At 52.6% G+C, this 11,050-nt stretch overlaps 1 protein-coding gene across 1 annotated transcript in view; it reads right to left on the bottom strand.

Moving 5' to 3' along the window:
- Positions 1-7,038, bottom strand: part of HSPBP1 (HSPA (heat shock 70kDa) binding protein, cytoplasmic cochaperone 1) — a 35,014-nt gene extending 27,976 nt beyond the window's left edge. Inside the window, exons 1-3 of the mRNA XM_011932586.1 lie at positions 6,525-7,038; positions 3,047-3,251; positions 2-40 (exon numbers count right to left, since the gene is read on the bottom strand). Coding sequence (XP_011787976.1) covers positions 2-40; positions 3,047-3,251; positions 6,525-6,878 — 598 coding nt within the window. The 5' untranslated portion in view covers positions 6,879-7,038. The remainder of the gene's footprint in view (position 1; positions 41-3,046; positions 3,252-6,524) is intronic.
- Between the last annotated feature and the right edge of the window lie 4,012 nt (positions 7,039-11,050).

The following is an 11,050-nucleotide window of genomic DNA, read 5'->3' as shown; positions in this document are numbered from 1 at the left end:
CTGCCCACCAGCAGGTGCATGCCCGACAGCTGGCAGAAGTCTGTGCCACAGAGGGGAGCAGAGAGGGGCCAGATGTTAGGGACTGAACTGTGCCCCCCAAAATGCATGGGTTGATGCTCTGACCCCCAGGACCCTGGAATGTGACTGTTCTTGGAGATGAGATCTTCAAAGAGATAATTCAGGTAAAATGAAGTCCTCAGGGTGGGCCCTAATGCAATCTGACTGCTGTCCTGATAAGAGGAGATGAGAACACAGACAGCCACAGAGGGACAACATGGAGGGAGAACACAAAAAATGCCTTCTGCAAGCCAAGGAGAGAGGAGCTCAGGAGAAACCAGCCCTGCCCACACCCTGATCTCAGACTTCTAGCCTCCAAAGCCATGAGAAAATACATTTCTGTTTTTAAAGCCAGTAGTCTGTGGTGCTTGGCTAAGGTGGCCCTAAGCCGACTACCACAGCTGCTGAGGCTGGGAAAGCCAGGCTGGCTCCCACAGGGACCTGGTTCTCTCCAAACACCCAACCAGAGGTCCCTCCAAGCCCAGTACAACTGGATTCCATCGGCACTTGGGGCATTAGGGCCCCAGGCTCCAGACTACTAAATGCCGGGACTGATCCTGGTTTTTGTGACAATCTGAATGTCCCCAGGGTCAGCAAACCACAGCCCACCTCCGGTTTTTATAAATCAAGTGGCATTGGAGAGCGTGGCCGTTCCTCAAAAAGGGAAACACAAGATTCCCTGTGACCTGCCAATTCCACACCAAGGCACAGACTCAAAAGAACCAAAAGTAGGGACTCAGATACTTACACACTCAGGTTCACGGCAGCATCATTCACAAATGACCCAAATGTCCTTAAAGGATAAAGAGATAAATAAAAACTGCTCTAGCCATACAATGGAGTATTACTCAGCCATAAAAAGGAATGAAGCAGCCGGGCGCAGTGGCTCAAGCCTATAATCCCAGCACTTTGGGAGGCCAAGGTGAGCAGATCACTTGAGGCCAGGAGTTCAAGACCAGCCTGGGTAACATAGCAAAACCCCGTTGTTACTAAAAATACAAAAATGCCAGGCCTGGGCAGGCGCGGTGGCTCATGACTGTAATCCCAGCATTTGGGAGGCTTGAGGCAGGTGCATCATGACGTCAGGAGTTCGAGACCAGCCTGGCCAACATGGTGAAACCCCGTCTCTACTAAAAATACAAAAATTAGCTGGGCATGGTGGCGGTCGCCCAGCTACTCGGAAGGGCGAGGCAGGAGAATGGTTTGAACCCAGGAAGCAGAGGTTGCAGTGAGCTGAGATCGCGCCATTGTACTCCAGCCTGGGCGACAGGGTAAGACTCCGTCTCAGGAAAAAAAAAAAAAAAAAAAAAATTAGCCAGGCCTGATGGCATGCACCTGTAATCCCAGCTGTTTGGGAGACTGAGGTATGAGAATCACTTAAACCCAGCAGGTGGAAGTTGCAGTGAGCTGAGATTGCACCACTGCACTCCAGCCTGGGAGACTGACTCAAAAAAAAAACAAAAAGAAGAGGAATAAAGCTCTGACACACACCACAGCATGGGCACGCCTTTAGCACCATCAGCCGGACACAAAAGGTCACATGTTATAGGCATCTATATGAAAGGTACAGAATGGGCAAATTCATAGACCCAAAACATGCGTTAGTTGTTGCCAGGGGGCCAGGGGAAGGCCTGCCTAATGGGCGCTGGGTCTCCTTTGTGGGCAGTGGAAAAGTTCCGGAAATAGAGGTAGTGTTGCACAACACTGAATTGACAGTAAGTGGTAGAGACGGCCATGTGGGAGGATGTTCCCCTCAGCCCACCTTCATCAGCACTGCGCATCTTCATTAAAACAGAAAAGATACACATATATATTTATCTTTATATACAGAGACAGTGCATAGGCCAGGGAGGAAGTGGTATCTTTGGCTTTCGTTCTCATTTGATTACTAATAAGGTGTAAAATTGCTGCTGCTGTGATTGGACACTCAGCATAGTGCTTAGCACACAGCAGCTGCTCAGCAGATATTTCCTGAACAAGCAAAAAATGAATGAAAGAGCAAAGTCGTTAAAAGCCATCCCGCGGACTGGAGCGGGAGTTCTCTGCTGGGTTAAGACTGGGAAATACTGGGGAAAAGTAAGCTGGGGGGTGGCGACCGCACTGCGGGTCTTCTCAGGATGCTAAATGCACTCATAGAGGAGGGCTTCCCAAACGCCGTCCAGCCCCTGTCCAAAATGAAGACACCTGACTCCCATGCCTGACATGTTACGTGTACTCTGTGCCTGGGCTTGTGCGGGCCTGGGGGTTTCTCTCAGCCCATCCTCACCAGCCTGTGTACAAGAGGAAGTAACCAGGACCTGCCCAAACCAGACTGCCATGTAGCAGCACAGCCTGAACTATGAACCAAGGAAGTGACACCCCAAATCCACACCCTCAGTGGCTACACCACACAACCCCTCCAAATGGAAGTGGGCTCTCCTCAAACCTTCTGTCAGCTCCGCTGCTTGGAGTAAAACAGCATTTACCTCGGTCTGCGAGGCCCTGCCCACCCCCACGCTGTTTCCTACACCTGGCCCCTCACTCACTCTACTCTGCCTCAAGGGCCTGGCTGCTGTTCCTGAACACACCAGGCGCGCTCTGGCCTCAGGGCCTTTGCACTGGCTGTTCCCGCTGTCTGGAATGCTTTTCCCAGAGATCATCCCGCAACTCGCACCTCACTTCAGGTCTCTGATCAAACGTTGCCCCGGAGAGGCCTTCTCTGCCACCCCACCCATGCCACTTTCTCCCTTGTGCTCTAGGGAGTGGCAGTGGACACCCAGAGGACCAGGAGAGAAACAGCCACCTCAGAACTGATCAGGGAAGTGGGGGACCCCACCTGCCATGAGGGTGAGGAAGAGCCTGGCTCCTTATGGCAATGGAGGCAAAGAGGCTGATGGTGAGAGGGCAGCAGGGAGGCTGATGGTGTGATCCCCAAGAGTAGAGGCAAGAGCTGAGAGGCAGCAGGACATGTACAGAGGGGCAGGACGTCCCGGCGGGGGAAGTGGGGTACCTGCAGCATTGTCCATGTTCTCACACAGGTCGGCCAGCAGCTCCAGGGCCCCCTCTCGCTCTTGCTGGTCGGCTGCCTGCTCAGCCTCCCCAGCAGTGGGGGGCATGGGCTGTGACAGCACTCGGAGGCAGCTCTTCATCTGCTCCACCTCCTCCCGCTGGCCTCGGAAGGCAGCCGACATGGCCTCCTGCAACCACTGACGCCTCTGGGGACCAAGGCGAGGAGGAAAGGAGATCTATCAGTCATTAATTAAAAAGGAACAGCCATTAATAAAGACAGCCAACTGAGGGCTGATGTTCCTTCAGTCAACAAATACTGGCCGGGCGCTGTGGCTCACGCCTGTAATCCCACCACTTTGGGAGGTCAAGGTGGGCAGACTGCCTGAGCTCAGGAGTTTGAGACCAGCCTGGGCAACATGGTGAAATTCCATCTCTACTAAACTACAAAAAGTTAGCTGGGCATGATGGTCCGAGCCTGTAGTCACAGCTACTCCGGAGGCTGAGGCATGAGAATCACTTGAACCTGGGAGGCAGAGGTTGAGGTGAACCGAGATCGCAACATCGTACTCTAGCCAGGGAAACAGAATCAACTGAACATCTATTTTATTCACAGACACTTTTCTAGGTACTAAAGGCAGCCCTGGGCCAGACAGAAACCCCTGCCCTAGGGGTGGGGCTCACATTCAGGTTGAAGAGCAGTCAATAAAGAAAATAAGCAAAACGTGTAGCATTTGACATGGTGAGATTATAAGTGTCCTGGGGTAAGTAAGATTAAGCACAGTGGGAGATCTGGAGTGGGAGATGCTGTGGCTGCAGAATTCAACAGGTCGGGGCCGGGTGCGATGGCTCACACCTGTAATCCCAGCACTTTGGGAGGCTGAGGCAGGAGGATCACTTGAGCCCAGGAATTTAAGAGCAGCCTGGGTAACATAGTGATACCCCATCTCCACAAAAAAAGTTTTAAATTAGCTGGGCATGGTGGTGCATGCCTGTGGTCCCAGTTACTCAGAAAGCTGAGTGGAGAGGATGGCTGGAGCCTAGGAATTTAAGGCTGCAGTGAGTGAGACCTTGTCTCTAAAAAAAAAAAAAAAAAGAAAGAAAGAAAGAAAGAAAGAAAAGAAAAGAAAAAAGAAATGGGTTGGTCATTGAGGGTCCCAGGGAGGTGACTTGCGAGAAAAGCAGTAGGTAAGGGACTGAGCCAGGCCACATCTAGAAGTGGTTCCAGGCAGAGGGAACCACCAGGAGGCCAGTGTGGTGGAGGCAGAGTGAGCAAGGAGAAAGGGATAGGGGAGGGGAGCAGGTGATATCAGGTCTTGCAAACTTTTGTAAAAACCTGGGATTTCCCTCTGAATAGGTGTGGGAGCTGCCAGAGGGCTCGGGACACCTGCGTTGTTGTTGATCGAGAACAGACGGAGGCGGGGGCAAGGGCAGGTGCAGGAATATGAAACAGGAGGCTACGGCTGGGAGCAGGCAGGAGAGAAGGCGGTGTGGAGCAGGAAGGAGAGAGGAGTGGGGAGAAATGGTCAGACCCTGGACTTATTTTGAAAAGAGAGCCCGTTTGATTTAGTGAGATACGAGGTGTGACAGAAAGAGAGGTCAAGGATGACTCTGAGGTCTCTGTTCTGAGCAAACAGGAAAAGATGGGGAAATGGTGTGAAAAGCAGGTTTGGGGTGGGAAGAGCAGGGATTTCAGCTCATTTTCAAATGTGTCAAATTTGAGGGATCTATTACACATCCAAGGCAAAAGACTGAGGAAGCTGCCCGAAGCCCAGGTGGAGGTGCAGGCCGGACCAGGATTTCTCAACTTCAGCTCTACTGACACTTTGAGCTGGATAGTTCTCTGTGGTGTGACCGTCCTGTGCACCAGAGGATGCTGAGCAGCATCCCTGGCCTTCACGCACTGGATGCCAGTATCCCCCTTCCTCCAGTTGTGACAACCAAGAATGTTTCCACACCAATTGTCCCCTGGGGAATAAAAATCACCCCCAGTGAAGAATCACTGGCCTAGAGATATAAATTTGAGACTTGTCAGAATAAAGCCTTACAACAATATGAGGCCGGGAGCAGTGGCTCATGCCTGTAATCGAGCACTTTGGGAAGCTGAGGCGAGCCGATCACCTGAGGTCAGGAGTTCGAGACCAGAATGGCCAACATGGTGAAATCCCGTCTCTACTAAAAATACAAAAATTAGCCAGGCATGGTGGCGTGTGCCTGTAATCCCAGCTACTCGGGAGGCTGAGGCAAAGGGAATTGCCTGAACCTGAGAGACAGAGGTTGCAGTGAGCCGAGATCACACCACTGCACTCCAGCCGGGGCAACAGAGTGAGACTCTATCTCAGAGAAAAAGGAGATGAGAGCTAATAAGTGACTGCTGGAATTTTGGGGGTGAGGGAGGGAGCAGAGGTCTCCTTAGTCACAGTTCTAAGTAAATTTGAGTGAGCTATTTAATGTTTCTGTGCCTGTTTCATGCCTCACTGTCGTAAAGGTTCAATGACGTCATGTATGTAAGTGGGTTAGCATAATGCTCTGTATACAGTAATTGCCAATTAAACATTATATATAATAACTGTTCCTATTAATCTGCAAAACAACTCTATGAGGTATGTATCATTGTTATCCCCACTTCGCAGACGAGTAAGTTGAGTCACAGAAAGGTTAAGACTTACCCAAGGTCACACAGTCAGCAATTGACAAAGCCTGAAATCAAACCCAAGCAGTCTAGGCTGGGCGTGGCGGCTCACATCTGTGATCTCACCACTTTGGGAGGCTGAGGCAGATGGATCACTTGAGGCCAGGAGTTTGAGACCAGCCTGGCCAATATAGTGAAACCCCTTCTCTACTAAAAATACGAAAATTAGCCAGGCGTGGTGGCCCATGCCTCTAATCCCAGCTAGTGGGGAGGCTGAGGCACAAGAATTGCTTGAACCGGGAAGGCAGAGGTTGCAGTGAACTAAGATTACACCCCTGCACTCCAACCGAGACTGTGTCCCCCACCCCTACCCCACACCAAAAAAAAAAAAAAAAACAAGCAGTCTGACTACAGAGCCTGTGCTCTTCATGAAAACACACTGCTGTCTTCAGAAGCACTGTCTGTATGCTGGACACTGTGTGCAGCCCTACTTAAAGTAGAACCTCAGAACTACCCTATACCGTAGTTATTACTATTATCAATTTGTAAATAAAGAACTTGAGACTCAGAAAGATGAAGTAATATATCCAAGGTCACATAGCTGGACAATGCTGAATCCAGGTCAGTCTGGCTCTGGAAAGGATATGTCCCCCCAGACTCTCCTGAGATCTGACCTCAGTCAACGACGACCCCATCTAGCACAAATTATAGCCTACAATGCTTCCACACCTGGACGCCTGCCACCCAAGAAGACCCTAGTCTTCTTGTGGCTCCCCAGGTCACACTTCCCAAGGCACCTCTATCTGTCCCCAGGCCCCTCACCCCAGCTTCTTGGGTCCCCATCTTTTACCTCCTCACTCATGGGTTCTGGAGGAGGGTCTGGCTCTTCAGAGCCCGCGGTGATGGCCATCTGCAGCAAGCCTTGGAGGTTGCGTGGGGGCCGGGAATTGTCCGAGCCCCCAGCCGAGGAGCCGCCGCCGCCGCCGCCGCCCCCTGAAGAGCAACCCTGGGAGGCCGGGGGCAGCGCCAGGGGCAGGCGGCTGCCTCTTGAGCCTTCGTCTGACATGGGCCGTTTGTGAAGAAGGGAAGAACGTGTTAGGGGGAGAAGGTGGTCACCGCTGAAGCAGCTCTGACGTCCTGATGGGTCGATTCTTGAGGGTCTGCTGAGAAGGTGGCGTTTTAGGGGAGCTCGGCGCCCCCCCATGACCCCAAACGACTCTGCCCCCAGCCCACTCAACCACAGCCCCTTTTCCTTCCTTCATACCCACAGGACCCTTCCCCAAAGTCATAAGCCCCTCCTTTCTCCCTAGCAACACGCCCCACCCACTCTCCCTGGCAACAACCCCCCTTCCCCATCTCCAGTGCGTGCGTCCCGTCTCTTAGCAACCTCACTGCCCCGCCTCCGTAGCAACAAGCCCGCCCTTTGGTCTCCTTAGCAACAAGTCTTCTCCCTCCTCTCCGAAGAGGGGCGCCGGAATAGAGCGGATCTCACCTCCCAGGGTCCTCAAGCTGCCGCTGCTCCTACCGACAAAGTCGTCCGCACCTGACTCTACTGGGCGCCGCCATCTTAACCGGAAATACGCACAGTTTCACCCGGAAGTTTCCGGCGTACCCACCCAACTTCGTGCCGCGGATGCAGCTGAAGCTGCTTGCCCGACTGTTATTCTCTTCTCACCTGGCCGGATACTGCCCTCGGCCCCGCCCCTCCAAGCTAGGACGCACCTTCGTGCGGGCCCCGCCCCTTCACGCTCAAGTCGCGGTCAAAGCCCCGCCCCTGGCCCAGTTTTCGCACCTCAGCGAGTCCCGCCCCCGATCCTTATTGCAAGCTCCACCCCTGTTCTAAAGTGTGCCCCGCCCCCAGGTCTGACCCCGCCCACACTATTCCCGCACCTGCTCTAGGCGTTTCAGCCTCTCTCAGTTAGGCCCCGCCCCCGCCCCTTTCCAGGCCCCTCCCACTCATTGCTGTCGGTCATCCTTAGAAGGTTTGGGGCCTCGCCCCCCTAATCTGACTTTCGCCTCCACCGGGGCCACCACCCCATCTACTGGAGCCCTGGGGTCGCAACTGTAATGGCTGGCCTGTGAGCCTTGGGCCCCCGGCAACCCCTCTCTCGGCCTCAGTTTCTCCATCTGTCAAATGGAGCTGCGGCATGGACCCATCTCATCACCCAGCCTCTCGCTCATGGACTCTTCCCCATGTCCTGACAGGTGGAGAGGAGAGGATTCTTGAGGCATGGAGCCGGAAGCAAAGTGCCCCAGAGCCCAGCAAGATTCAGAGCGCCAGAGGAGCCAGCTTGGTGGGGAGGCCCGAGGCCTCCGTGCACCAGAAGTGGGATTTAGGCCTGGGCACGTGCTGATGCGGCCCGGTCTGCAGAGGTGTTGGCCCTGTACTGGGCTTAAAGAAACTCTCACGTTGGTGCTGGATAGGAGGCGTTTTCCTCCAGGAAAAGGTTGTGCTCAACGCAAAACGGGCACACAGTCACAAACGTATCAAGCACCTGCTGGGCATGGTTGTGCAGGGGGATATTTTGGGCAGAAACAGGAAGACCCAACAGATAGGCTGTGTGTGTGTGTGTGTGTGTGTGTGTGTGTGTGTGTGTGGTGTTTCCAGCACTGTGTTGTGAGATGCATCTGGGCCTGTGGATGTGCTATTATATTAGTTTCCTATTGCTGCTGTTAACAAATTACTAAAAATGTGGTGGCTTAAAACAGCACACATTTATTATCTTGCAGTTATGGAGGGCAGAAATCCAAAATGGGTTTCACAGAACTGAAATCAAACTGTCCGCAGGATTGCATTGCTTCTGGAGGCTCTCCGGGAGAATGTTTTTCTTGCCTTTTCCAGCTTCTAGAGGTCACACTCGTTCTTTGACAGGTGGCCCTGTCACCCCAAGCTCTGCTTCCATCTTCCCGTCTCCATCACTGACTGCTCCTCCTGCCTCCTTCTCACAAATACTCTTGTGATTCCATCGAGCTCACCCAAATAACTGGGATAATCTCCCTATCTCAGTCACATGGACAAAGTCCCTTCAGCCATGCAAGGTAACCTATGCACAGATCCTGGGAATTAGGATGCGGACATCTATGTACAAGTCTATCAGTTTATAATACATGGCCGAGGGCAGTGGCTCAGGTCTATAATCTCAGTACTTTGGGAGGCCAAGGTGGGAGGATCACTTGAACCCAAGAGTTCGAGATCAGCCTAGGCAACATAGTGTGACCGCATCCCTACAAAAAAATACAAGAATTAGCCATGTGTGATGGCATCTGCCTATAGTCACAGCTATGCAGGAGGCTGAGGCAGGAGGATCACTTGAGCCCAGGAGGTCGAGGCTGCAGGGACCTATGATTGCCCCACTGCACCCCAGCCTGGGCAACAGGGGGAAGACCCTGTCTCAAAAAACAAAACAAAATAAAAAGAGGGTGATCATATAATTTTTCATCTACAGCAAGACACTTGAGAGCAAAAAGGGACCCATTAATGCCTCCAGAACCAGAAGGCAGATCCCTCCTGTTAATAGTTACAGAGCCAGGCCAGGTGTAGTAGCTCATGCCTGTAATCCCAGCACGTTGGGAGACTGAAGTAGGTGGATCACGAGGTCAGGAGTTCGAGACCAGTCTGACCAACACGGTGAAATCCCATCTCTACTAAAAATACAAAAATTAGCCAGGTACGGTGGCAGGTGCCTGTAATCCCAGCTACTCGGGAGGCTGAGGCAGGAGAACTGCTTGAACCTGGGATGTGGAGGTCGTAGTGAGCTGAGATTGCACCATTGCACTCCAGCCTGGGTGACAGAGCAAGATTCCGTCTCAAAAAAAAGAGTTACAGAATGAGCCTGGCCAACAGGGTGAAACCCCATCTCTACTAAAAATACAAAAAAAAAAAAAAACCCGGGTGCCTAAAATTGCACCCTGCTCAACAGGCCCCTCTTAACCCCATTCCCTGCTGTGGTCACCTCCTCAGCACAGACAAGATCATCTAACACACCATACATTTTGCCTATTGACCTTGTTGATCATCTGTTTCATCCACCAGCATGGAAGCCTCACAGGACAGGCTTTTTTGCTGATTTAGGTCACTGCCATGTTCTTACCAACAGGAACAGTGCCTGGCTGAGATCTGGCACTCATTAAAGATTTGTGGACTTAAAGTGTTGAATGGGGGACTTGGAAATATCACAGCAGCCAAAAAGCTCCTGTGTGCACTTTATTTTATTTTACTTTTGTTAGAGACAGGGCCTCGCTCTGTTGCTCAGGCTGGAGTGCAGTGGTGCAAACATAGCTCACTGCAGCCTCGAACTCACTGGCTCAAGCCTCAGCCTCCCAAGTAGCTGGGACTACAGGCACATGCCACCACACCCAGTTAATTAAAAAAAAAAAAATTGTAGGGATGGGGTCTCGCTGTGTTGCCCAGGCTGATCTTCCCACCTCGGTCTCCCAAAGTATTGGGATTACAGGCATGAGCCACCTTGCCCAGTCCTGGGTGTGCTTTATAGAGGATTTGAGAATTAAATGGGTGTCTAACACTTTTGGTTACATGACATAGAGGGATCTATGGTTTATGTGGAAAGCTAATGGGGGCAGGTGGGTCACTCACAGGCAGAGCACAGGCTTGTGGACATGCTACAGTGGGGATGTATGGGCTATACTGGGGCCCACATGAAGGTATGAAGGAGCCTACGATGGGCACAGAGAATATATGGGTGTCTAAAAACATACACAGGGACCTCAGGGGCTTCTGGAAGCTTCTCTGTAGAAGTAAAGAGAATCCTAAATCACTCTGGGCTGTGGGTAGATATGCAGCCTTGACACTGGTGGGGACACGGACTTACCCTCACCCTGGATGGGTGGGCTTAGGGGGCTGGGGAAACCGACATGAGTTTGGCGTCAGCAACTCCAAGAATTCTTTCCCTTCTCTGTCTCTGTCTCCCTCGATATGTCCGCAGTTCTCCCCAGCACATGTCCCTCCACCTGTGTGTACCCCCGGCCCCTCCCTGCAGCTCCACCTGCGCCCCCCCGTCCCCCACCTCTGTGGCTGGCCTTCCCCTTTCTGTCTCTCCGAATCTCTGAGTCTCTCCATCCCTCTGTCGGCTTCCAGCGGTTCTGTCTCCTTCTCCCTGTCTGTTTTCCCGGCTTGCCATACCTTCCTTCTCTTCTGTCCCTGCCCATCTCTGCCCTCCCTCCCTCTCTGCCTCAGCCTGTCTCTGGTGGTCTCCATCCCTCTTGCGCCTCTGCCTGTCTCCCGTCTCTGTGCCAGCCAGGATCTCTCTTTGTGTGTCTCCATCTCTGCCCCATCTGTTGGGTCCTCTCTCTCTCCCTCCATCCTTCCCTCCATCCTCTCTCCTGCATCCTCCCACCTCCTCTCCATCCCTCCAGCTG

The sequence above is a fragment of the Colobus angolensis genome, unplaced genomic scaffold (genome assembly GCF_000951035.1).
Source record: "Colobus angolensis palliatus isolate OR3802 unplaced genomic scaffold, Cang.pa_1.0 Scaffold96, whole genome shotgun sequence".
Classification (NCBI taxonomy): domain Eukaryota; kingdom Metazoa; phylum Chordata; class Mammalia; order Primates; family Cercopithecidae; genus Colobus; species Colobus angolensis.
This window is presented reverse-complemented; position numbering and strand designations above follow the sequence as displayed.